This window comes from Galendromus occidentalis, unplaced genomic scaffold, assembly GCF_000255335.2.
Source record: "Galendromus occidentalis unplaced genomic scaffold, Mocc_1.1 scf7180000076006, whole genome shotgun sequence".
NCBI classification, from domain to species: domain Eukaryota; kingdom Metazoa; phylum Arthropoda; class Arachnida; order Mesostigmata; family Phytoseiidae; genus Galendromus; species Galendromus occidentalis.
This window is the reverse complement of record NW_003803996.1, coordinates 114629-141618: the sequence shown is the minus strand read 5'-3', so window position 1 is coordinate 141618 and position 26990 is coordinate 114629. Positions and strand designations below refer to the sequence as shown.

At 51.7% G+C, this 26990-nt stretch overlaps 3 protein-coding genes across 3 annotated transcripts in view; 2 read left to right on the top strand and 1 right to left on the bottom strand.

The window, feature by feature from the left end:
• Positions 1-9544, bottom strand: part of LOC100908626 (hemicentin-1) — a 104237-nt gene extending 94693 nt beyond the window's left edge. Inside the window, exon 1 of the mRNA XM_029113052.1 lies at positions 9514-9544. Within this exon, the coding sequence (XP_028968885.1) occupies positions 9514-9544 (31 nt within the window). The remainder of the gene's footprint in view (positions 1-9513) is intronic.
• Positions 9545-11333: 1789 nt separating this feature from the next.
• LOC100908487 (uncharacterized) lies at positions 11334-12392 on the top strand. Its single transcript, XM_003738521.1, has one exon. It carries the CDS (start codon positions 11334-11336, stop codon positions 12390-12392), a length of 1059 nt encoding a protein of 352 aa, XP_003738569.1.
• Positions 12393-16561: 4169 nt separating this feature from the next.
• On the top strand, positions 16562-24795 carry LOC100903014 (uncharacterized). Its single transcript, XM_003738489.2, has 6 exons — positions 16562-16800; positions 20598-20713; positions 21097-21273; positions 23430-23774; positions 23976-24146; positions 24608-24795. The coding sequence occupies exons 2-6, from the start codon at positions 20620-20622 to the stop codon at positions 24640-24642; spliced, it is 822 nt and encodes a 273-aa protein (XP_003738537.1). The 5' UTR covers positions 16562-16800; positions 20598-20619; the 3' UTR covers positions 24643-24795.
• Positions 24796-26990: the final 2195 nt, after the last annotated feature.

The following is a 26990-nucleotide window of genomic DNA, read 5'->3' as shown; positions in this document are numbered from 1 at the left end:
GAATCGAGGAGATGCCGCTCGTACACATAGACGGCCACCGATTTAACGACGGACCCATCGGTCCGGAGATCGTCCATGAGTTCCATTTGGTCTCGAGACGGGGTGGAGGAGGACAGCATGACAACAAGTGAGCGACGGTCTTTGAATTAGAGAGCCTCGCAACTCGACCGGAAGACGAGCGTGCGGCCGGAAGTAAATAAGCGATTTATTATCGAGTCCCCATCTCAGCAGCGAGCGACGGCGCACTCGTGGGGAAGGGGGGGGCAGACGACTCAAGGAGACGAGTCCGATGCCCATCCCCGGCTTCCCGTGCGCCCGGTTATGTAGCTTGGCATCCATCGCTCGCCGCCCACCCTACTAACGTTCGGCGTTAATGTATGCGATGAGGTGAATAAGATCATTCTGGGCCCGGCTCCTTCTTGTCCCGCTTCCCGCGTCCCTGTTTTGCCTCGAATCCATAGAAGAGAGTAGCTCAAACAAGTAATAGAGAGCCTCGGGCGGGCGGTCGGACGCGCTCTCTCGCTAAGACTACGTGTGTGGGTGAATGCCCAACTGCGTGCGCTGTATGATGACGCAGCTATTGGAAAGCTGTTGCTGCCGGTACAGTCGCCGCCACCGCCGCGCCGCTGCTGCTGCTGCTTTCTACGAAGATGACAGACAACGATAGCGAAATAAGATGAACAAGTAAGACTCCTACTGTCTTCTTTTTCTTCCGCTCGCTCGCTTTCTTTGCGTCCGCTTGTTAAGCTGAGAGCTTGGCGTCTTTCTGCCTCTAGGGATGCCTCCTCGCCGGCGCGGTCGGTCGGTCGGGCGTTCGCTCACTCACTCACTCGCTTGGGCGCTTGGCCCCGCACCGAGACTCCCGAAGCAGAGCTGGTTCACACCTCAGACCTAACGAGAGAGAAAAAGAAGACCCAAAGCTTCAAAGATCTAAGAGCTTCCCGTCCGATCCGAGCCTGTCCTCTTTGGTTGTCGTCTCTTTTTCGACGACGCTCCGTGGCGAAATACCAAATCCACACTCTTTTTCCTCGGTAACGAGAATCGCCTACTTGAGTGTAAGGCGCTTACGATCGAGCCGGAGGATACCGAGAAACCTCAAAAAAATGAAGCTGTTGGAGGATGGCGAGAAGCGCTTTCAGAGTCCATTATATACCTGGAGATAATGCTTGCAGAAGGAAAGGGGAAAGCCTTCGGAGGCTTCAGCGATGGGAACTTCGGAAGGGATCGGGGTCACTGCTCCTACTCATTCAGACTCGAGCTCGGACAACAGACCAATAATCGTGGGGAAATTCAGGCGTCGCGTCGGCCTAATAATTTTTCACTGCATCCGCTGAGCAGAATACAGCGCAAGCCTCCGAGTGAGCCCTGCTATTCTTCGTCTCGATTATTCGGGAATATCTGCCGGGCTCATTCAACACGATGTATTCAACATTTAGGATGATAAATCAACATTCGACATAATACACTCCCTGTCCATGGAAAATCTGATTAAGTTTGACCATCAGAGTTTTCTTCGATGGAGGCTTTGGAGGAAACTTTCTGAGAAAATTAACTCACAGCTTTCTCCCCAATCCGACCCCCCAATCCGAACATCCGAACCCTAGAACGTAGTCCTATGCTAGAAACTTCCTCAGGCAGGACCACACAGCCAAGGCTGAACGTCCCGGGTACTGTCATTCATTCACGTAGCTTCCGAGGACGGATCCATAGAGCAAATGTACCCAAGAGGATCGAGGCCGGGTACCTACATCCTTTGCCGGCAGCGAGGAAAAGAGGAGGCCCGCTCAGGAGGTGCTGTGGGTTCGATCTCCGTCCTGTCCAGTGCACTTTCTAGTTGAGATCGTGCCTGAGGCGGGTTCGGCGAATGTCGCGCCGTGAAGCGACGTCCCTGGAGAGCTCAGAATTCTCGGAACTTCATCAGGCATCGGTGCCTCCGTCTTGGGAATCATTTTCCTGCCGCGCGATTTGCAGGATGAGGCGCTCGCTTTCCAGAAATCTGCGTTCCCTGAAGTCGACAATGACGCTGCGGAAGAGCCGCGTCTAGGGCTTGAGCACTCCGAAGGAACTTATTCCTGCCCCGGAAGTCCTAATCCCACTCACTGCACGCTTGCCGTCATCTCCGTGATATTCGTGACCCTCATCGACCGACAATAATGGGCAATTAGGCACAACGGAGCCGCTGGACGGATAGAGTGCACGGTCGCGTGACCCAGACGCGAGTCTTCAATGTAGAGCGTGACCTCCTGGAAGTTTGCCGGGAAAATTCAAGTAGGTATGTCTCGTCGTCAATCCTACAACCATTGATCGAGTGCCCTCAAGAGAGCCTCGGAGGAAGTCTCATCTCGATCTACGGATCTATCGGTACAACTTGCCGCGGATCTCCAGATTCTTCACGTTTTTCCCCCGAAATCCTGTGGCCCCGGAGATTGTGGGTTTAAATGAGAAATCGGCACGCCTCCGACGGAACTGAAAGTCTTCGGGCATCGGGCGATTCTGTCAATCGTTGGATTCCGCTGCTGATGTGGATATCACCCCCGACAAATTCTCGCAATGCCGCCCAGGAAAGGGAATGCCAGAGTGCGAGCCAACATCGAGTTGGGCGATATCCTCTTCTTTGTTCCGCAGAATCCCCTCTATGACAAGAGCTGGATAGCTCCCGCGTCATTCCAGATGGCCTTATATTACTAATCGAGGTTCGTCGCGGAGAATCCCGCGCGAGCTGATCAGGAAACAACATTACGACGCGGCCATCATCATTCGGCTAAATCCGATTCGAATGACGATGATGATAACAACGGCGGCAACAGAATATCGAAGATCGGGTACATTCTTACCCACACCGGCTCCTTTCAATCGTGCTGTATTCCGGACGCAAAGCATCATGCAGAGAATTTTTCTGCGCGGGCAGCCGGATGAAACGCATTGATGCTGAGTGAGTCTTGCTGCCGCTTCGAGCTCTCCGCTCTCAACGGTCAATTATCCCGGCCTGAGACGTTCGCCTTCTCCATATCACAATCAAACATTCAAGAGTTTTCCGGTCGCAAGCAGCAATTTCAAGTTTGTCTCTGCGCGAAGTTTTGAGGGATGCACCCAGCGCTTTCTCTCTCGGTCCTAGCGATTCCCGAATTCTGCTGCTCCTGCTCATCCGTTGAGACTCCGCAGCGCTATGCTGTCTCTGATCGGTCAACGAGCCGACAGACCCACGATCATCGAGCAAAAAGAATTTTGCATAGAGATCGTGACCATAGGGGATCAGCTCGCGATTCCACTTGTGCCTGCCCCCTTGCCCCGCGATGCTCCACCACGGACCATGACTCGGCTCATCCACCTGTTGCTCTCAGAGAGGAGGGCAGGTAGGCAGGTGTTGCTCGAGTGGCTCTAGTCCCCGGGCGCGAAGATAAGAAGGCATTGGGAGACCAGCGCCAAAATGTCCGGACATCAGACAACCCGCAGCTCCTTCGAGGTTCCATCACTCCAAGGAGGGCATTATTCAATCACCGAATTACGATAGAGAGGCACTATGCCCGTCGTCAGCGATTCTGAGGGCCCCTTGAGCGAGGCTTCGACGCGGAGAATAAAATCATACGGATTGGGTCATCACGGCATTCTTTCCTTCCGGTATACGTAGGATTCGATCCTATTGCGGATATAATTCTGTCGCTCCGGTTCCGAGATGCCTTCGCAGGCCGATTGCACAAGACACTGCCGAGTCCTCCCTCCGGGTAGCTCTGCGCGCCCAGTGTGCATGTCATCCCGCGGAAAGCCTCTCACTCCGATCAAGGAAACGACTCCTCGCAGGCAAGCGTTCCCCCGTTGGTTTCGACCGGTGTTCCCGGTTTCGCGAGCCCGATTTCAGACGCACGTGGAAAAACCGTCGAATCAGAGAGCAGCGGGAACGAGGTTCTCTTCTGCCTCATTGGTCGCCGCCTCGCCGAGCCGGCTCTTCATGATTGCTTAAGCTCTTGTAGGAGTCGACAGGAATTCGATACGATCCAGAATTATTGCAGATGCAGTCCAGCCAGGCGTCTTCCAGCTACATATAGGAACATTCATACCGACACCAAGTCGATGCTCCCATGGGGAGTCAGCTCCCGCTCCGACTCTGATGATACTGTCGCATCCTGCTCGTTCCGACGACGGGGTCCATTGTATTGTCTCGAGGCTTTATCGTGCTCGAAATGGTCTGTAGAACGTGACAGCTCCCGATCGATTTCGGCTCACCGATGTCAACAAGGGCTCGGACGGTACTGTAATCAGGAGGAAGACGACGATAATGATCCAGGTCGGTGGCAGCCCATCATATTGATGGAAACCGTCGCTGGAGACGCATGCAGCTGATAGATGCGTGCGTACTCGTGTGCGTGACGAAACCTCCACGGCACTATCCGTGTCTGGGAATCGAGGCAAATTCGATCGGACTCCCGATGATTTGTGGAAAAGTTTCTGGCCGGAATCATGCCTCTTAAGTCCTAGATCAGACCCGAACAATTTGTCCCTCGAAACTCTGAATCGGTTGAGCACCCAGAGCGGTTTTTCGCACGCGGCGATTACGTTGAGCTCATTTCTACTGAAAGATTCAGCATTCAGGGAACTTGTCTCAATGACGATCGCCGGCTTTATTCGGAGCCGAGTTGATTTTCGTCCTGGAGCTAGAGAACGTGAGCGTTTGACTGACCGAGCGGGAATGGGCTCGGGCCCGAGTCACTTTCAGCCCGGGCTCGTAGAATGGAAGTGCCGCCAACTTGTCTTTATGGGCCCGACTAGACAGTGTAGTACGGTTGGAGGACGTGATTCTCCTGTTGCACTCCCAGTTGAATCCAAGACATTCCTCCTGACCGAGTCTCCTTCTTCAAGTCCTGAATTCTTACGCTCAGCGGCGGTTGTTTGCTGTATGCTCAGGCGTGCGGAAAACCGGCTATTAAAGGAATTAATGAACTCACGGACCGATGAAGAAGGCCTGTGGAATCGTTCGGAACAATTCTCTGTGATTGAAATCCACAGTCCATCCGAGTCCCCCACATACGGGGATCCCTCTCAGCGTGTGATGAGGGAGGACTTATCAAGCTAGTGGTCTTCTCTAGAGGTCTTCCCGAATCCTGGATCCGCTTCTGCGGTCGAACGCGGAGTGATACATGTAATGCAAGGTTGCTCGCGTATGTTTTCGTAATAATTGTCGAAGTTCAGGCTGCCGTTGCGAAGATCATACCTAATGCGTAAATTACTTAGAGAGAGCGTGATTGGCTTTGTACATCGATCCGGAGACGACGCAGGGAGTTGATTCAATGAGCCAAATGAGCGAGAGATTGATTCTCTGCGGAATCAATCGCGTAATTGAGGTATTCGACGGCTGCTCTCGTACCTCCATGTTGTGGCGCGGGGAAACACTCAATGAAGGCATATCGAGTTCCTCGGGCCAAATTATAAGAGAGTCTACTGATATGGTTCTACGTAGGCGCGAGCCCCATGATCGCTGATCACGGTCGCAATTCGAACAATGTAGAAACACTGAGTGGGAATCAATTATAAATTGGTCGAGCTCGATACTACCCGCTTTCCAAGAGAATCGATCGATCGCCGCTATCGGGAACCATTCCGGACTAATGGCTCCGCATTGTTAGCTCCGGCTCGTCGCTCTGATGATTCGCGTCGGCCCATCAAACTTGCGAACGAGCTCTCTCCCGTCCTATTTATTCGAGCAGGCGTACCTGTTCGACTAAATTTGTCAGCTTGTATGTAGAATATGAACTTCGGACCTCCCTTGGAACGTTCCCTTAATCGACCCTGGAAGTCCCATCCGATCGTAGTCCAGCATGAACCTATCCATCCCAAGGGAAAGATCGCTCCCTCGGGTGTCGAATGTACAGCGAAACGCATGCTGGAATGACTCCTGTATCTGTTTGCACAAGAGCCTGTGCCGGAAGCGATGCAGAATATCTCGCTCGTCGAGACAGAATGACGTCACAGTACTCCCACGCCCAGAAGTACGACTCGATCCTATAATATTCCAGAGCATAGACTCACTTCAAGCTCCACATGACACATGTGGGTGGTTCGTCGCTTCTCCTATCCGCGAATTCGCATTTTAAGCACATCGTCAGTCGTGAGCAGTCGTCGAAAGACTTAGCGCTCCGAACTTTACTATGTGTGTGATGAGCTCGTCGGTAAGGCCGGACTCCTTTCACTCCCTGATTTCACAAGGAGAATTAATCTCATGATTTCACTCCCACGGGATGCGCCGCGTTGGCGCCGCTCATGGCCCAGAGAGGGTCGATGGCATTCCCTGTGGGTGTTCTCGTCAGGCTCCCCGAGGGGGTTCCTCGCAAGCTTCCCCTCCGGATCCGTGGGTCGAAGGTTGAATGACGGGAACTCGGTGGAGTGAGAATCAGGGGCGTGCCCCGCGTTTTCTATCGGGGGCGGGGGGGCAAGTACTCTTTTCCGATGAAAAAATTCATCAATGAGGAGGCAATCACAGAGTGCCGCTCCGAAAGTCGACCGAGGTCGTCTGAAACTCAGGTTATCAGGGGGGGGCATGGTCCTCTTGCCCCCCTCCCCCTGAGCACGCCACTGGTGAGACTGAGAGGAGCTCTAGAAATAGTCGGAGTGGCGTTCCTCGACTTGCCCCGTCATCTGCGGAGCTGGATATTCCTGGAACAAATCGAGACTCCGGTGAAATGTCAGGATGCTTGTTGTGCATCTTGGGGGTCGTCCAGACGGCAGGGACAGCACCGGCGAGATCACCGCCCCGATCTGAGACTCTCCGACTCCGATGACATGACGCCTTCTCGCAACAGGCTGAACTTTCTCGGACCGACTCCACAGATGGAATCCCCGAACAAGCCCCTTCAGCGCTCAAATAATCGCTAGCTTGATGATCAAAAGATCACATTCCTTGCTGGCCTCACAGCCGTGAACGATTCGCCATTTTACTCCGGCAAAAGTTGCTCCCATCACCCCACCACAGCTATCTGATGCGGATGGGGAAGGCTTCCCCTGCGAGCGATAAGGAAGGTGTGCCGGCGTAAGCCGCACGTTGATCGTCAAGCAGCGCACAACGAGTCGGCAGGCAAACAGGCTGTCCGCGAAATGACAGTGTCCAACCGGCTGCCGCTGTCACTGCTGCTATCAACTGCGGCTTAACTCCTCGTTACTGAATGCTCCCTCCCTATCTCTCCTCATATGTTAATGAACGTCGCCATATCTTGTCGCTCCTGTCCCCCTCTCTCCGACCTCTTCGCTCACCTCACATCCCAGCCCCACCCCCCTCCTGACTACCCTCCTGTCTTCGCTAGCTACCGGTCTCTCGTCCCTGTTGTCTGAGAGTCGAAACTCCCCTGCGCCCACCCCACGTATGCGGTCAAACGTGATCGCCCGCCGCCAGATAAAACTTGGGTAGGTTTGTCCTGCGCCAGCAATTAAAACGCGCGTTTGCATGGAAGGTGCTCCACTATAATACCTACCCGATAACGGATGGTGAGGCGACAATTTCTCCCGAAACGCTCGATGAGGCGAGTCGATATTCCTTTCGCGAGCCCGCGGACGGATTCCCAACACCTGTTTTCGGGAAGGATATGTTCGCCCGGTCGAGCGTAATTTTCGCCAGAGCAGATGTTTCTCAGATCAACTCGAGCCGCCCAGCGGGCATTCTGTGCACGGAGCTCTGAGCATCTTGTTTCATCTCATCGCTGCCTCGATCCGAGAGCGAGTTTGCTCAAAAGGAGAGCAGTCTTTTGTGTAGAGACAAATCCTCACTCCATTCAACAATGGATTCGATGAGCGACGAGCGAATAAACTTGAAAAGGACGAAGCCAGATAAATAGACCTCCTCGCCCTCAGTGTGTTGCTCGGCAGCCTGATCGGTTGGTCGGTCGGTCGCTTGTCCGTTCCGATGATGAGTAATGCTGCGCAATGTACCTAGATGGGATCGAGAATCGGGAGAGATAATTCGTTGATGCAACAGGATATTATGTGCTCTTGTAGGAGCTTTCATCCTTCTCGTTGAAGAATGTGTCTTCATTCATTATCGGGCGAGCAAGCTCTGTGAGGGGACAATCGAACGAACACACAGTATAAATCTTTCGGCACGAGTAGGTCTCGCTCCGCCGACTGAGATGGGACTCTCTTTCCGCCGAGAGGAAGCTGTATGAACGTCATGAGCTCAAAACAAGACTTTCCCCGGGAGCTCATGGATTTGTCCCGAGCTTTGAGAAACGGCAGCTGGCCCGCCTTCTTTTCGTTACCAAGGAGGAACAGAAAGACAAATATGCGAATTCGCGAGTTTTCTTTGATTGTCCGCCACCCGATTCAGGGTTCGAAGCTTTTGGGGGTGAGTGCCTCCGATCCTGCGGTCAGGATCATCGACCACGTTAATTGCTTTGACATGCCTAGCACTTCGCTCCACCGAACATGCGGCATCCATAGCTCTCGGCAGCGAGAGACCTGGAACCCGCAAGGCCGAGAATCATCTGCATTTTCTTGTGATTCTCGTCCTCCCGCACGATATGTAAAATCGGAGGATTCGCTGGAGCTTGCCCCCATTCAAAGATGCATGTCGTTCATTTTTGAGATGATCTTACTTCAATTATTGAAAGAGTGGGTGATGAAGCCGATGAGTCCAAAACCGAGTCGACCTAGGATCCCTCTGATCCCGAAATTCGACTCCTTTCGGAGCACTCAGTATATCCGTCGTCTCCGTGCTGTCGGATCATATTTTCTGAGGGAAGGAGCGTCTAATACATGTACGAAAAACACAATTCTGTCGCTTAGTCGCTCAGTTGCGAAGGCGAGCAGTTTACTAAGCCGAATCTCAGAATCGGGAATTCTTGCCCGACCGCATGCAAAGATCGCTTCATGATTTCCGATCCGAGTACGAATCGAATGCAGATGGAGGATCCGAGCCTCGGGAGGGAGGCAGACCTTGCGTCCGCGCGAGGGAAAATACCTCGCGTCCTTCCAATGAAAGTGTTTTTGGCGGCAAACGGACATCCGCACGAATGCCGCACCGGATATCAGAGCGCGTGCTCTTCTGATCTGTCAGATCCGGACGCTTTTCCCAGATGCCCGACAAAAGTTCCGAGGACCGGGAAGACCAATGAGCGTGGTCGGTTTACTGATCGGGGGCTGCTTCGGCGGCGGAGCGGCAGCGCCGTGGCTATCCCCCTCATCCACGCAGAAGCTTGATTCGCCTAATCCGGTGTCCAGTTCCAGTACCGCGGCCACCGACGAGAGAGCTCCGACCCGGGCAGGGAGATGAATAGACCATAATTACTATGTTCGGAAGTGTTCTCCGTTCATCGAGACCCAATGGGGCGATGGCGGCCACGCGGCGTATACCGGGCAGATCTAGCGAGCCCTGACAATCGCTCGAAACCTATTCGCTCGAGGAGATCCGCGTGAACGCGCTAGCACTGCAAGGCTCGTTTTGACTTGAACCACGTCTATAAGGACACTTGTGTAAACACCGTTACGGAAAAGGGAACGGATGTGACGTCAGACACCACCCAAAGAAAAACTCACCTCCACTGCATGGAATACTCATATTTATCATTATTGCCTCCGAAGAACTCTCTCCCCAGGAGGCAAACACCTGCTCAAGAACGATTCCTTGACCTCTGCCACTGAAAGACTTCTGTGCCCGAGACGCGCGAAGATTTGACAAGAGCCCAGAGCAGACGACGGCGAGTTACTCCGCATTCGTTCCAGCCTCTTCTACTTGCTCGAATAAGCTTCGAAATTGCTCTGGCCATATTTATGCTGTTGAGATGAACGACAGTGAAGATGGTGAATCTCTGTCCCCGTCTCCGTTCGACCTCTTATCAAACCCTACTTCACCCTCATCAATCGAAGAAGGCCCGGAGACTCGTTTCATTGGCACCCCGCGCTCACCACCTCTCCTCCACCAGAAACCCCACCAGAAAACGATAAATCATAAACCGTATTCATTCTAATAGAAAGGCATGCTCCAATAGAACGGCACCCGTATGAGATTTCGGAAAATAGAGCGGCATGCTCCAATAGTTCGGCACACAATGTCCAAAAATGGAGAAACGGGTGAATGGAATTTCCTGAAACTTGATTTCCCCCCTCGTATACGCATTCTAGAGACATTTGAACCCTTCCAACTACAGCGGTTTTTTTCCACGGAAAAAAACGATACCGCGATTAATCCCATGTTGAAGCCCCATAGAGATTCCAGATACTTTCGATTTTTTTTTGCGACAGCTTGCGACAGTGCTACATAGTCTTTTGCTGGATTATCAGGCTCCGGACGAAACAAAAATGAAAGTCTGAGCTGCTTCGAGCTGCCTTTCTGGTGTTGTGGCGATTGGGGATGGAAACCAGGTCATCCAATCGGCAAGTGCACAACATGCACTTTTGAATTGAATGAACGTTGCCGAATTATGGCACGGTCATTTAGTCATTTGTCGTCTCATCAGAGCTGCAACTATCCATTGTTAGGCTTCATCTCCAAGGAAGCCGCCTTGCAGCGCCTTGTTGTTCAGGAATCGGTGAAAATCAAGATGGAAGGCATTGACGTGAGGAATTCAGAGCTCGTAGAAGTTGTCCTCCAGGCTGGTCGTGATCTGGATCGGTGCATTGATGAGATATCTAGGCGATATCCTCGATTCAAAGCAAATGATCTCCGGTCCGTGAGGAAGTTCTTCCATCAGTCTTTCCTGCCAATCTTCAAGAGAAAGTGGAACAAGGCGCGCCGAACATCTGAAGTCTTCCTCAGTAGGCTCATCGACTCGCTCGAACAAACCCGCTGTTTCTACCTTGAAGACTCTCCCCCCAGGAAAATTCCTGAGGCACAACCGATCCAGCAAGCGTGAACTTCCACGGGCAGACCGAAAAAGTACTTCCGATGAGTGCGGTAAGAGGGCGAAGAACTACAAGGTCGAGGAGCTCCGACAGCAATGTAGTCCTTCACTGTTACGAGCAGCGGCTGCAAGCACATCGCAGGAAGAGCGTCTTCTTAAGGTCAGCTCCCCGAAAGCCTTCGCCATATATCTAGATTGTAGATTCACGAAAAGGAAATATTGGAACCTCCACGATTCGTTGAGATTGGTCCATACAGACGTGCTCCCCTCCTACCAAAATGTTCTCAAAGCCTAGAAAGATTGCTACCCTAAGAATACACAAACCACAGCGGATTCCGGCAGCATCCCGTTCCAGGATCATTTAGATCACATTGCAAAGCGTATTTTCGAGACGAAGTCAGTCTCCGAGTTGTTGGAAACACCTCATCTCACTATGACCTCCAAGTGGGGTTGCAATGGGTCCTCCGGACACAGCACGTATTAACAAGCTTTCTCGGACGATTCTGTATCCGACATATGTTCCCGACATCGTACGTGCCCCTGGTTATCGAAGGCGAATCAGGATCAGTAGCGTGGAAGAACTCGAAACCATCTTCTACGAGACTTTGTAGACCGCTAAGATTCACATTCGCCAAAGAGACACCAGAAGTTACTCGCGAGGAAGTTCAAAAAACTATGACGGAGATTGTGCAGCTCAGACCGAGCAAGATCAAGATGGCGGGCCAGGAATTCCAGGTCGAGCATAGACTTCTACTGACCATGATTGATGGCAAAGTTGCTCAGGTCTTGTGCGACGTCCCTTCAATGGCCGTTTGTTGCGTTTGCGGAGCCCTGTCGAGCGAGATGAATAAGTTGGAAGCCATCAGTCAGAGGGCCATCTCGTCGGAGGCGCTCCAATTCGGACTATCGCCCCTCCATGCTCGCATCAAAAGCATGGAGTGTTTTTTGCACATCTCTTATCGATTGCAATTCAGATCGTGGAGAATCAACGCGAGAACCACAGCTCTCCATAACCAGCGGAAACGCGGAATCCAACAGGAATTTAGGCAGAGGCTCGGTCTGCTCGTCGATGTCGTGGGATCCACAGTAGACGGAAACACGGCCCGAAAATTTTTCGCAGATCCGGAAGTAACCTCCGAAATAACCGGCATCGATGCCGATCTGCTGCGACGTTTCAGCGTGATACTCGATGCCATAAACTGCAAGCTCCCGCTCGACAGCGCGAAATTCGGCTCGTTTTGCTCGGAAACCGCACGCTCATTCGTGGAACTGGTACGTTGGTACTACATGCCAAATACAGTTCACAAGCTGTTGATGCACGGGAAAGTGATAGTCGAGGAGGCGCTTCAGCCGATCGGAACGCTTAGTGAGGAAGCGCAAGAGGCGAGCAATAAGACTTACAAAGAGTTTAGACTGCGTCACTCCAGGAAGATCAAGCGGGTAGCAACCAATCTCGATGTAATGCACATGATGTTGGCCACCTCTGATCCTTTTATGGACTCAATTCGACTTGAGCCCAAAAGACAAAGTTTAGATCTGAATAAAGAAGTCTCGGCGTTACTCGCCATTGACTAGTCGAAACAGGTCAAGACGAGCTCCTAAAGCAGAATGGAGCTCCTTACTAGCCCCGAGTTTTTGGTGATTTTCACTGCACGCCGTTCACGCCCAGTCGTCTCACAAAACCAGAAAGGCAGCTCGAAGCAGCTGAAACTTTCATTTTTGTTTCGTCCGGAGCCTGATAATTCAGCAGAAGGCTATGTAGCACTGTCGCAAGCTGTCGCAAAAAAATCGAAAATTCCTCGAATCTCTATGGGGCTTCAACTGAGATTTATCGAGGTATCGTATATATTTTTTTTCCGTGGAAAAAAATAACGCTGTAGAAGGAAGGGTCTAAATGTCTCGAGAATGCGTATACGATGGTAAAAATCAAGTTTCACCCATTCTTCCGTCCGAAAGTTATTAGTTTTTTCCACTCCGGGACCACTGTGCGGCATGCTCTAATGGAACGGCAGGGGGAACTTGAGGGAAGGTGGTATAAATTGTTAGATTCCGTGAAGATATCAAGGGTATACAAAACGATTCATCGTACGTGAAGGCAGAGATCGTTTGAATACTCATTTTCGGAAAAACACGGGTGGCTCCATCAGCTCTAATAGGGACCGCCCATCCGGTGGGGGATCGAAAAATAGAGCGGCATGCTCCAATAGAACGGCATGCTCCAATAGACCGACGCCTGATGAGGGGATCGAAAAATAGAACGGCCTGCTTGTTTATTAGAATAAAAACGATATCTTACTTTGGCTATCATCGACCGATACTGACGGTTTTCACCGAAGCCGTCATCCTAAATTGAATATACCGATTTGATTAATAATACTTAGACCACTTCTATGCGTTCTAATCTTCCGTATCCGATTGTCAGATCTATTTGTTCGTACGTGGTTCACGTGGGAATAGGTTTGGTTCCCAACAAAACCCGCCCAAAATTTTTTCGTCTGTGCTAGACTATTCGGTGCCGTGGGAACTCCCTGGAAGCCCCTCGAATCTTGGAGAACTATAATGACGATAAGCAATGCGACGAGGACATTTGCGGTTCAGTGCCCGAAGTTTGCAATCACTCTGCTTCGACGGGGGAAGTGAGAAGCGTCGCTCATATGAAATGCGGGGCAATGGGAGGAACTCGGGAGTGCTGAGCCAAGCGCGGCTCCGAGCGACATGACACGACAACAAAAGAGAAAGTGACAGCTTCGTCAATTGTGTCATCCAAACGGACACGACAGGAACTTTTGCACCACGTTCATATCTTGCAAAGCTTCACCTTAGTGGTGAGTGAACCGGGGCTCTCTCGAACCGCCGCGGCGAGTCTAGCGAGTCGTGGCTTCTTATCTATCACTACTAGATTTCCATTCGTAATCCATCCTTTAGGAATTGACACCGTTCCGGGGATGCCCACGTAATATTGCTCATATGGACGTCAAAACTTTGATTGAGCAAGAATCTTCAATCACATCGTTAGTCACAAGCTGGAGAGACGACGGGACAGACCCATTTAAAAGCTTACTCGGGAATAAATCCCTCTTCGCTCTAGGAGGGAATCTTGAGAATCCTTATATCTACCTCACCGTGCAAGCGACCGCCCGTGCCTCGTTTCTTCAAAGCCCACATTGGAGATAAGAATTGACAGATAAATGGACAGATAGACGGAGGTTTACGAGGAAATCCCACCGGACGGGTGAGTCGACGTTCACGGGGTAGCCAGAGATAGCAGCGTGATATCCCTCGTATGGATGAGGGAAGAGCATTCCCTCAGAGCGAATTTCGCCATAGCTGAGTTTCTGCCCTGAATGGAATTCGTTGAGGAACGAAATGGGAATACTTGCTCATGCCGAGAGCAAACGAGAATGTATACCAGCGTCTGGAGAAAATGGCGATTGACGAATACTTCGCCAAATGGCTCAAATCTGCTACATCCATGTAACGGAGTACTCGAATGGGGGGCATGGCCACTCGCCCGATTCCGCCCGCAAAATCATCGAACTTCTAGCCAGTTTTTGGGACCGCGATGCTCGGCGGCCCGTGGGCCCACGGAGCCGCCAATTGCGGAATGGGAGGCACGTCCCTCCAAAGAATTCAACAGCGAAATCATCGAGTTTGAATGTGCTCTGAAACGGTCTCAGAACAGCGCCGCTGCCGGCTGCCGAAAGCTATGAGCGCGCTGGAGTTGCGAGCAGCGGAAGGGGGTATTAGCGAGGGGGGAGCGAAAAAATTTCAACGCCTTCCTCAGAACGAGTGCTAAGAATACGGGGAAGGAAAGGCGAGCAAAGAAAAGGTTCTCTGAGCAACGAAGGAATGCGCAGTCGTTAAACTATTCCCACACCTTAGACCACAAGCTACGTCAGACGTAAACGTTCGGAGCTCCACTAGAAATTAACCGCTCAACCCTCCCCCTCTTTACTGTGCTCGTCCTCCAACTCTGAACCTCTCGCCATCAACCCTTTCGGTCGCCTTTGAGGATATATAGCAACTCCCCATTCTTCGGGAGACTCCCCGTCCTGATCTACCGAATGCTCATGCTCTTCGTTCTGAGCGTTTCTCGACCTCTCACCTCCATCTCACCAGTTCCGTGCGACATTTCCGGAGTCGGAATTCCCCCCCGTCTCCATTCTTCTCCGCCCTCCCGCAGCGGGCTACGTATGCTGTCCTCGATTGCGTCGCATTCCTTCCGTTTCTCAGTTAATCCTAATTGAAAAGCGCAGAGTTCACCCGGAATGATCCTTTGAATACTTAGCTCCCCGTGTCACACCGTCTGTGCAACCACTGGTCTCTCCCTTCTCTCGGTCCACACCCCTATATAGATCTCCCTTTTGTGCGGAAAGTCGGGATGTTTTCCCGTTCCCCATCCTCAGGTTTGGATACAGATGGAGGCAGACGGCAAGAGCGACGACGTCGAAGACACGGAGAGCAGACACAGAATAGTCGTGGAAGTTCAGAGAGAAAATTGAGATCTATCGGGTGAGAGAGTTTGCGCTCTGGGACGCGATGAAAAACTCATTTATTTCCCGCTGCCGGTGCCGCCGCTGCGACTTCTACTCGATGGAAGAGTTCCCTCCGTACTTGGAACGGAAGTTGGAGCGACATTGAATGATTGTCGGCAATTGATTCGATCTTGGAGGCTGTTCACTTCGGCCTAAAGGAGCTCGGAATTCGACTGAAGCGAGAGCTTGGCTCGATTATTATTTCCAAGAACATTGGAAATTGTTTAGGAGACTCATTCCGGTGATCAATACTTCCGAACTCAGCGAGTCTTCCAGGATCGACTTTTCCGAGAAAAATCACAGCCCCTATCGCCCCTGGGATATCGCTTGGTAAACCCGTCGTCCACAACATATATGAAGTTCCATGATCGAATCTTCAATTCGATTCAGGGCACACTCACAGATAGTGCGTGCAGAGACAGAGAGCTCGAGGTCCAGCGGCGATCCATGCGGGGTTCGAAAGCATTATTCGTTTCAAAATGAAATCCGGTCAGTGTTCTTTGTGCCGAACGTCATTAGTTCATTGGTCTGCTTTCGATCGACGGTGACAGTGATGACGCAGCGGGTCATTCTAATAAATTCATCAGACCGCAGTGATGGGATCGAAGATAAAAGTAATTATTGATAATCCGAAAACCCTTAATGGATCCTGTCTCTACGAGACGGCACAGTATCGGTCGCGAAAGTCTTATACATTTTTGTCTTGGATTCTGGAAGGCATTACCTGGCTGATGGGACTCGCCATCGAGGAACGCAACGGAATACATTGACATGATCAAGCCTCCGTCCGTGCATCCGGAGATTCGTGAACGATCTACATGTTAGCATATCTTAGAGCGGAAATTCAACCAGCTCTAATGATGAATCGATCTATTGTTCCCCCCATTTCTGGCTTTTCGAGCCCTGGGAAGAGTCTTCGCCGCACCCGGCACCAACCTATTCGAAACACGAACCGAAAATGTACAATCAATACTCCCTTGGAGTCGGCGTACATCGACGTCTGTGGGCTTGATCGCACGGAAGAAAAGCTGGGAGCTCTTGAGACGGTAAAATCGGGTCCGCTCCACCGAGGGAGCCAGTGGCGCCCTCGGTGAAGGAAAGCGGTACGTTGACCACCAAGCGAATGTTTGCTTGTTCACCCTCGCCACCGCTTACCCTCACCCCTGTACCGCATCTTCATGCGTTTCAGGATCTTCTCGTCGCTGAATCACTTGTTCTCCAAGAGTCCGAGGGACTCGGGTTATCGCAGACAGACCTTTATTAGCTGAACCCGGACAAGACCGAATACCCGAAAAACTGACCGGTGACATCCTCAGACTTTGGCTTCCGACCGAGTTTCTCGGCCGAGAGTAGTGGAGTGATCCGAGTTTCACCGTTTCGTATAACCGCCGAAAGTAGAGCTTCTGCCGCACTTCCCGGCACACGGACATCTGACTGTCTTTCAACAGGTGAGTCAGAGCGTAACCAGAGCAAGAAGTGGAAGCCTACGACAACTCTTAGATCTATTTAGCAATGAGAAGTCATACAACTGGCCTCGGTAGCTTCCTGCATAGAATTTCACTGTCTAAGAAACCCGTAGAAAGTTGACGATGACAACATGAGAATACGATTCTCAGAAGCTCCGTTGATGGATGGAGAGTCAAGCATGCTTCGAGTTTATCTCTTTGGCCTCTCCTCTCATCCACGAAGCCCGATCGGTCGGAACTTGAAAGTTTGCAGTTCTCCACCCCCAAGGGAGTGGCTGATGGTCCCGCTCGGGATTCCAAGCTCGAGCCCCCTGTCCTATCTCCCACTGGAGCGTCCCTTCCTTGTCGATCTGATGCTCCAAGATACGCTGACATTTCGACGCAAAATCGAAGAATGAATAAGAGCTGGGCAATCGAATGAGTCATACAGAAAGATACAGCGCGCTTCCCAGCGAGCGATGCGGAACAACTCGAATCTCCCGTCCGCGGCTTCCTCCGGTCCCAACTCTGTCGGAGCTGCCTTTTCGTATCACAGCGGCAATTCATTTTCGATATTCGGGTTTCGAGCGTTTTGGGCGAAAGCAGAAAGCTATCCCCGAGAATTTGGATATATTCATCCAGCAGATAATCTGATGGACACACAAGCGATGAGTTTCTCGAGGAGGAGGATTTGTCTCCAACAATCTCCGTTCATCTCTCGACCGGCGTTTGAGACCTAGAAGCCCAATTCGGACCTCGGGGCCCCGGGAGCTGTTCCGTTCTACACTCGGAATCTTGAAAAGACCGCGGCCTGCCCACCCCATCCGGCCCGTGGCAGTGCCGCGAAATCTCGGTTGACGCGAGGAAACATGAAAAGCAATTAATAATACGACAGGGTACGGAGGAGTCGATCTGTGAAACGACACCGAAACGACACCGAGGGGAATTCCATGATTCCTCGGCATTCATTGATTATGTCTGAATGGAACTCCAGCTGCGTGCAGCGAGTATCGCAAGCGAGATCGGCATATCCTGTGGTGGACAGTCGCTTGGAAATCGCTCTGGCTGCGACGACAGGAGGGATTCACGCTGAGACCACACTCAATAATAATTGTCATCGCGTCAAGACCGACCTGACGCCGACGTAGGGACTGCGCGCTTGTTTCTCGTTCGAACGATGCTCGGCGGTGGTGTCACTTTATGCTCTTTTCTTTCCGTGGGAAGCCGGCGCCGGCCGCCGCTCGTTAGAGGAGAAAGCGTGTTCTTAGAGATCTCTTGAACGGATTACCGACGACAGCGTCTCCGGCGTATTCGATGGAGCGCGATTCGATCCCGTGATTTGTCGGTCCGGAAGGAAAACATGCTCGGGGATGAAACGAGAAAAACCCGATAACAAACATTGAGCAGCAGCAACGTGAAATGAGAGAAGCGGAGATACGATTCGAAAGCGCTTGACGACGCGACGGGGGACGCGGCGCGCTTTGAAATCGAGGAAGTTTCGGAGCAGTGCCACGATAAAACGTGCCGAGCCTACGTTACGTTCGACCGCCTCGTCGGAGGAGATTCGAAACGAGATTGGAAGATTCAGGTGACGGTGGCGACGACAGAGGTTGTACCTTGACGACCTTCCGTGTGCGTCATTCGGGCGCGGGCTGCAATGCCGAGGTGGAACCTTCCTAGAACCCTGGGAAGTCGTCCGTCCAGGAGGATTGCTGGGGAAGTTCTTGGCAAGACTCCAACCGAGACGTCAAAGCGGACATTTTGCTGCCAAGGGACGGGGGCGCGGACAGGAAGGCCCGACTGATTCATTCCGGCGCGCCGCCTTCGAGGAGCCATAGATGGGCTTCCACTGGCGCCGGGTCTCTGCTGTGGTGTATGTCTGTGGGCTCGCTCTCACCGCCTGTCGATAATTCCGCTCCCCGCGCAGATTTAACAGAGACTAGATAATGCATTGTTCACCGAAGGAAGAGCCAATGCTGAGTGAGCACCGGGTCGCAGATAGGCCAGCTTCCTCGAGCGTGCGGGCACGGTCAGCGAGATACGAGTTCCGGGCTGGGAGTCTTTGCGAAGGCACGCAGGCAATACGGTCTGATCCTGGCAGACCCCTAATTCCGATACTTCCGGGTCGATTGAATCGCTCGTACACGGAAGCTTTTCTAAAGTACGAGAGGACCGCACTGAGTGGCTTCACGATGACGGTCGTGAAATCGACACTGCACCCGCAGACGTGGAGACGCGCAGCGGCACCGAAATTGAACTCGCTTGATTTCGGTGTTTGGTGTCGTGCATGGCCTGCGAGCTACAAAAAACGAATCTCGTCTCCTGTCGATCGGTCATTCCCGACTGGAGGAGGAATCTGCGATGTATGTAGGGTGTCTGGAAAGTAGCGACTCTGTGCTCTAGTTATGTCTCTGGACGACTCCTCGCGAGATCCGGCTGTGCGTTTCTCTCGCACGATCGCTGAATCGTCTGATGGTCTGGTTTACCGAGCAACGGCACCGGCCAGGCGCACCTTAGAGTAGAACTCACTGCGACGGAGGGATCTCCGAGATCGCCCGGATAAAGATTGCGCTCTGCTCGAGAGGTAAGAAAAACCAAAACTCGCCCACTCAACGCTGCCGCATGTCTGAGATCGCGTTTGCTGTTTGTTTGTGTTCCGAGTCGCTGCGGGGCTTTCATGGCTCAGCGTTTTGATTCCCCGTTCCTTCCGTTCCGAATAATCCATATTCCCTCCGATCGCTTGAATCTGGTACGCTCCCGCTCCGACGTCTGGGAATGAATTATTTGTTTGCGGAATTTTAGGGAGCGTGAATTATGGCGAGATCCCCTGTGTCAGGAAACAATGACTACGAAATCTCATCCGTCACAGTGCCATGCACGGAATCCGCTGCATTGGAGGCACGCGCTCGTGGCCGAGGATTTTGACGAATATGCAGCTTGTTCACGGATTGAAGCACGAGTCGGGTCGAGAGACGAGAGTGGTGGAAAAACATTGCGAGACATCCGAATATGGGCTCGGAACGATGCCACATGGCTTGGTCGCGTTTTCCGGGTCCGCTCTCAGGGCTGTCCGCAGAATCCAATTTCGAAATAATAAATCTACTCCTTTTGTTCCGGGGGCTTGGAGTCTTGTGACGATGTTGTCGCGTCGGTCCGAAATTGATGTCTCGAGCTCTATCCGAGAAGGGTCCCGTAGAGACTCGAGGATGGGTGAAGCAAACCGAGGAGACCCGACGCGAGGACGGCATTGACGTCATAGTTGATCATCATCATAATCGGTCTTGAGACGTCAACCCTCTACTCTGGCGAACTAAGAGAACGGCCCTGTTCGCGATATGCCCGTTTTGTTCCCGCTTCCTCCTCATCCGACCTCGCTTAAGAAGTTCGTCTCCTTGTGTTAATCTCGTCTTGTCCCTTTTGTTGAGGCTCCCGTCGTCGTTCTTCATTTTCCCCTCCGAAAGTGTCTGCCATTCTGTGACACATGAGTCTCGTGAGATCAAGTTGTTCCCGTCGGTTGCTGAAGCTCCGGGGCCCGCTTCCGTTCGACAACGGATCCAAATCTCATATTTGGTGGCTCTGGACTTTAGATGAGCGAGCGTTCCTTTCACTTTTTCCTTCCCAGCAATGAAAAGCGGAATCTTTACCAGAGTCACGATCGCTCTCCCGCTCTCCCCTCGAATAACTTGCCGTAGCTGGTCTCGAACCTTGACTCGTAATCAAGGAGCTGACCGACTCGAAGATCCCCTCTGAGGCTCAACGTCGAGCGGGAGTATGACCTAACGTAGTGATTTCTTTTCCAGGTACCTCTGCTCCTTGAGCACAATGCCCAGTTTTTCACCGACCCTCGTCGTATTAGCTGTCCTCGTCGCGCTGGGGAATCCGGAGCGCCTCCACTACGGGAACCCCGTCCTCAGAAGTGAGTTTTTATTCGCCATTGGCTCCAAGAAAGTTGGCTCCTATTGACCTTAATCAAGATCCTTGATGGGCGATCCGAGATGCTCCGGGGGTAGACGATGCCTCGAGGTCAATCAGTTTTATCACCGGAGCGCTTACCAGCAATGTATGAGCTATGGGATCCCTCACCGGACGTCCCGCAAGGGTTCCGAACTTTTACCCCAAGGGGAAGCGTCCGCATGTTGATACCGAATGCCTGATTAGGCATGGGGACAGGAGCTCTCAATCGACTGAGGGAGCGCCAATGGCTTTTTGAAGAAATAATTATATTCATCCGAGCATGACAAGCGACAGTATTGCTCCGTGGAGATCCAGTCCGAATGCCGACGCTGATCGTTTTTCCAGAATCGTCTCACCTCCTCGATTCTTCAATTCTGATTCATCATCCTCATCAGCATCAGCGGCAGCCTGCGTCGTCGAATGGGGAGGATCAATTTCATTTGAAGCGTTTAGAGCGAGTGCGCTACGGAAAAGCGTTCAGACCCCAAGCCTTGCCTCTGGTTGCGGAAGCACCGCATAGTGGTGAGTGAACTCTTCATTTTCACCCCCTCCTCCCGCTCTTCTCCCGAAATCCCAAGAACTTGAGTGCGTTTCCTACGATACGGGGCCGCACAGCCTGCCATCCTGAGCCGGGTTGACACTTGACTCCTGACTGTGACGATATCCACCTTTATCTCCTAGATTGAGTGAGCAGATCGCGAAACGAGAGTGCTTGAGTCGGAATAGAGCGCCGAACTCAATTAAAGGGTCAGCAACCCCATGATTACGAGTGCTCCATTAGGGAAACTCGAAGACGCCCACCATGTTGAGTTCGACTCTAATCAACTTGTTCGAATTCACGACGCGCTTCAGTTTCGATAATCGTATATTGAGCTGATGAATTCTCTAGGAATACTTGTTTTAACTCGCCAGTCGCCGTGATCGGAGCATTGAACGTGGGAAAATCCCAACTAGTAGCCGAGATCATCGACAGAGTTCCCGGAATGGAAAAAAGATTCAGAGATAGGACCCGCGCATTCGGAAGCAGCGTCGCTTCCGCTCATCACCGAATCTGATCGACCATGAGGTACAGCTCCACTCGCGAGGGTTCCCGAAGGAATTTCGCCGAGTCTCGCTGAGGATCGAGCAAAGCTCGACTTATATCTTGCTATGAGTTTCTGAACTTCGCAGGAAGTCGCCGAGTCAGAGGCGGGGAGACGCCACGTGTCGGGGTTCCCGTGTATCAGCAACTTCCATTTGTTTATACATACGCAGATCGATGTCGCGGATTCCTCAAAATTCCACGTGAACTTTCTAGAGCTTGAATCCAGAGCAAGTTTGGAGAAATCCCGTTTTGCTCCCCTGTCATGGAGGCGCCCCGATGCGGCAGCAGGTTGAGTGAAATACACCCGATCAACCGCGTTCCCCGTCTCGATTCGGTGTCTGGAAGAACGACAGAGTGGCTCGATAAATGATGTCGGTCCATTCTCAGAGATAGATATTTGGAGTATCGTGGATACCCTGTCAAAACAAGCTTCTGGAGCAAGTTCTGAAGACCAAATATCGGATCAGATTCGGAAAGGATTTATCGTTGAGATTTTGTCGCACAGAGCCGTGTCGACCATCATCCACATCTCTGCGGAGTTGGAGTGATCGACAATTCACTATTCACCGCGTCAAGCAGGGGAGGTCTGAGGCCAAATTTGCAGATCTCGACGCTGTTGTGACTCGTGGATAAGTCTCGATATACGATCGGAATCAAAACAGTCGTCGCTCCAGGAGCTCCTCTGTGTCATGGATAGGATCGTCTTCGGCCTTCTTGGTACATACGATGGAATCCGGAAATGGAGCGAAGCATCTCTCAAGAGCGAGACGAAGCCGGTCCAATGACTTCATAGTGCTCGAATCTAGATCGCAATTCTTGTCCAGCTCCGTCAAGCGAGACGATGTCCCCCAGACCAGAATTCGAAGAAGGGGATTCGGCATTTTACCCCGATAGATCTACCTGGTTGCGCGAGGACCGTTTGATCCATGGTTCATTTTTGGAGACCCGAGAAGAGAAGGTGAGAGGGAGAGAGCTTTAGTCATCTCCCCTTAACCTGAATTTAACAAATGATGTTGTAAGAAGACGATCCCTCCGGATATTCGATTTAATTCTTCACATCCCTTCGATGCTGATTAGCTCTAATCCGAAGTCTCCTGATTCATTGCGGGCGCTCGGAGAGAAGATCTTCCGCTCTATTCCGCTCCTTTACGTCAAGAAACGAGGGCTGGCTGGCGACAGACAGGCTGGCGGCCGGGAGGGGACGAAGGACTCCTTACTCTCGAAAAGAAGAGCTCCCTGTCCCGACCGTCCCATATTGGATTCTCATGAGCTGTACATAATTCCCTGAGATTTCACTCGGCCTACCATTATCGAAGATAAGAGAACCATGAGCCATGAGAAATAGAGACGATCGGAACGAGAGGATGAAACACCTGGTCCGATGAGGACTCCCGGAGGAGGGACGCCTCGACGCAGACTCGCCTCGCGTCTCAACGTTCCAATACCTATTTTTTGCGTTCAATTCCACGCGGAATGCGTTCGAGTCCTTGTCGTATCTCGAGGGCTCCCACGAGACTTGAGCTCCGACGTTCTGATATCTAATTTCGAGTCATGGAGAACCGCAAGATTCTAATCGCGAGCATTCCGTTTCCAGACGAATGCAAGTACAAAAAAGAACCGTGGCAGGACTGCGACCCGATCACTAAATCGCAAACACGTCGACTTGTTTTGAAGAAAGGCAATCCCGCATGCGAACCCACAAAAGAAATGACGCGCTCGTGCAAAGTGAAAGGGAGTGCTCAAGCCTCGGCGAAGAAAGTCGCGGTTTGTCGGTACAAGAAGGGTACGTGGAGCGACTGCGACAACCACACCGGGCTTAAGACTCGAACCGACTCCTTGAAATTCAATCGGCATGCCCAGCCGGAGCAGACTCGTGTTATCCGCGAGAGCTGCGAGCCGACCCGCGTGATGACTCGGAAGTGCAAGGCCACAAAACTAGGTTTGTATGGGATAACTCACTTCGGCGTGAGATGATCTCGGAGCGCGACTCCAATAAATTATTGTTTGTCGTTTGTGAGGGGGGAAGGACTCAACGCTCTGCGTCGGCTACAATTGTGTGGCCTTCGCGTTCCGTTCCGAGATTTTTTTTCTTTCAAGGATCAAAATGTGTGTCGAAACTCTGAGCTCTTGTTCTCTTCAGGCTGCAAGTACAACCGGGCAGCTTCCTGGTCCGAATGCGACCCCCGAACGAACCTCCGCACCAAGGTCCTGAAATTAGACAAGGCGCTCCGGAACGCGAACGACTGCGAGCCCGAGCGCCGCATCACGAGAAACTGCCGGCTCGGGGACAAGTCCGGCAGGAAGAGTTCAAGTACGTCAATCAGGAACGACGAAAAGTCGATCAGACGGTCCGATGCGCTGGAGTATCCTCTTTTGCTCGCTTGCAAATTGATTTCCCTAGTCTGCCCAACTTGACGTCTCACTCGAGAGCCTCCGTGCGTCGGCAGCTGATACGGACATTGACTTACATAGCAGCACTTATCAGAGGGTCCAGGCTCGTATCTGTCTAATTACCGTCGACGTTGCGCCGCGCCGTAAAGGCCAGCTGCGGAGTGTAATCGGATCGCCCAGAAGCAGTGGCCTTCTGCTGAACTCGCCCCGTACTCCCGTATGGCAGTGCACAACTTGCTCAGAGCAACCACCGAGACGTCTTCTGATGATTGAGTGGGGAAATTCCCGACGAACTCGAGCTGTCTTGTTGCCGACCGTTTAGTGGAATTGCAGCAATTTGTTTTGGGTGCTCATCGCTCACATCCATTGTTTTCCTTCTAGGTGATGTTCAAGACGAAGACGAGGAGCAGAAGTAGGCGTTCTCGAGCCCTCAACTGCGATGGACCCCAATTCTCGAACCTACCCGCAGATCTATCCAAGAAGACACATGAATTTATATAAATATATAATATATATATTATATATCTTACAAGATATTACATGCTTCGTGTAATAGACGTCATATACTACATCGTCGATCTTTGAATTATCCACCGACGATTATATTATTTCTATACTCTTCGGATCCTGCCGTCGGTCTTCCGACAATTAGAAGGGCGGTTTTTGTTCGCTGCCGTGGTAGGAATACTTTCTAAGAATGTAGGGGAAGCGTCGAAGCTTCGACAGCTCACTATTCGAAAGTTTCGAGTATTTCCCCGAGTCTGAATTCAGGAGGTGCCAATTTTCAAAAAACCGATCGATCCTTCTTCCGTGGAACGTATCGATTGAACGAAGAGCAGACAAAGTCTACATGTGAGGATAGTCTTCTCTAAGAGATTACCTGTGTCGGTCAGAGAATACATAGCAGATAGAGGGTGCCGAGAATTGCCGACGTAGCTTGAGTGAATCGAATGCCTTCTCCTCGCCGTGGGTGATTTCCAAAAGGAAGTGATCCTGAAGCGTCCCGGATATTGGTTAAATCTGGCAAAGTGAGCTGTAGTCTCCGATATTCGGCTCCACTGATGCCCCTCATCATGAAGGGCGCTTCACTCACGCTGTGGGAATTACTCATATATTCTCTTGTTTCCTTTGTCGATTGCCGGAGAACCGTTCCACTGCATTCGAAGGCGAACGAGAGGGGATTCCCCTGCGAGACGACGAGAAGTTTCGGAATCGAGGCTTCCACGAGTTCGCAATCAACGAGACGAGACGGAGCTCCCCCATGGGCGTGTTGAAATTCCGAGAGCCATCACTCATCTTTCTGGATCTCAATCTTTGGATTGATGCTCGGCGTATGAGGGGCATTGCTCGCACGAATGAAAAGAGATCCCTCGTCGAGAGGAAAATTTTCGTGGGACACATCAAGAAAGAACTCGACGCTCATGTCCGGAGGTTCTCTGCGTACGCACACTCGGCGGCACGTGGGATTCGGTCGTGAATTCATTAGATATTCATCACACAGGGCTTTTGGAGAATCTCCGCGAACATCACAGCTCCCTGAGTGCATGGACACTCAAATGAAATCGTCCGCCGCGCATGAAAGTCAATGTTTCGAGAGAATAAGATGCCTGGAATTTCAACTTCCCATTCCTCGAGCTGCGTGCAACGATTTCAGTAAATGTAGAATGTCACCTCACTGACGGAGTTTCAACGAAAATGTCCTCGGTAGATGTTGATTGTCTCCGCTACCGCGTCGCGAGCTGGACACGATTCATTCTCTCTTGTTCAGGCTCGTAATTCGCTCTGTAGCGGCAGTTCCTCTCCGTATAAGCCCGCATTTACTCATCAGACTCTAAATATCCAGACAACGAACCCAGCCGGACCGCTGCTAAGCCTGATGCCTTGGCGGTCATCAGAGCATCTGGTATGCTCGAACCTATTATGCAGGAATATACGCATGGACTCAGGCTCCAACATCCTGACAGAAGTTCCCGTTAATGTCTGCCAGCATTAACGCGTTCGGAGGATGCGCTTTCGGGAAGAGGTCCAGGCTTTGGGACGGCCGTTGCGACGGCCCGCACGGAGTTTCTGTTATACTTTCGGAAGCGTAGCTCTGCCGCTAGCTGGTAGCGAGCGAACCGTGACGTAATCCTTCAGAGCGCTTCCGCCCCGCAATTCATGGGGTGAGCGATATTCTCTGCGTGTCGGTAGGAGGATCTAATTTCCAAACGCAGCTCATTTCGACAAGGTGGCTGATCGCCGGATTTTTGTCTGTTCCGCGAAATGCATGATTTATTTTGTATATACAGACAAAATATATTATAATGTACTCTGCGTTTGGGTGCAATAAAGCGTCGTTGCCATGAAACTCGATAGAGATATTTATTCTCAAGTCCCGGGGAATGGCTGCTCATCCGACTTTTTCTCCATGAAAACATTATTTTAGTGAAATGCTTTTCTCGGAAGATTATAATACGGATCGTGACAGCTCTTTTAGGAAACAAACGTAGGAAGGTGAGGGCATCAGAATATAAGGAGCTCACGTCCTGCCTCTGCACATGGGATTCGATGCGAGGGAACGCACGCCGAACCTTTCTAGTGCGAGCAGTCTCTCCGCCTAAGCTCGCAAGAATCCGAGCAGCATTCGAACATCGGATCCTTGCACAAGCGTCGTCGTGCCCCTCGTCTTTGGGAGGAGCACAACAGAATCGCCAAGAGCAATCCCTAACAGAAGGCTGAGCCAATCTATTTGACGGAGGCGGCGACGACGGAGAAACTACGGCAA

Excerpts from the sequence above, each read along its gene's own strand:
- LOC100908487 (XM_003738521.1), top strand. The coding sequence starts at position 11,334 with ATGTTCCCGACATCGTACGTGCCCCTGGTTATCGAAGGCGAATCAGGA.
- LOC100903014 (XM_003738489.2), top strand. The coding sequence starts at position 20,620 with ATGCCCAGTTTTTCACCGACCCTCGTCGTATTAGCTGTCCTCGTCGCG. Across the intron at positions 20,714-21,096 it reads CGGGAACCCCGTCCTCAGAA|AATCGTCTCACCTCCTCGAT; the intron begins GTGAGTTTTTAT and ends TCGTTTTTCCAG. Across the intron at positions 23,775-23,975 it reads GTGCAAGGCCACAAAACTAG|GCTGCAAGTACAACCGGGCA; the intron begins GTTTGTATGGGA and ends TGTTCTCTTCAG.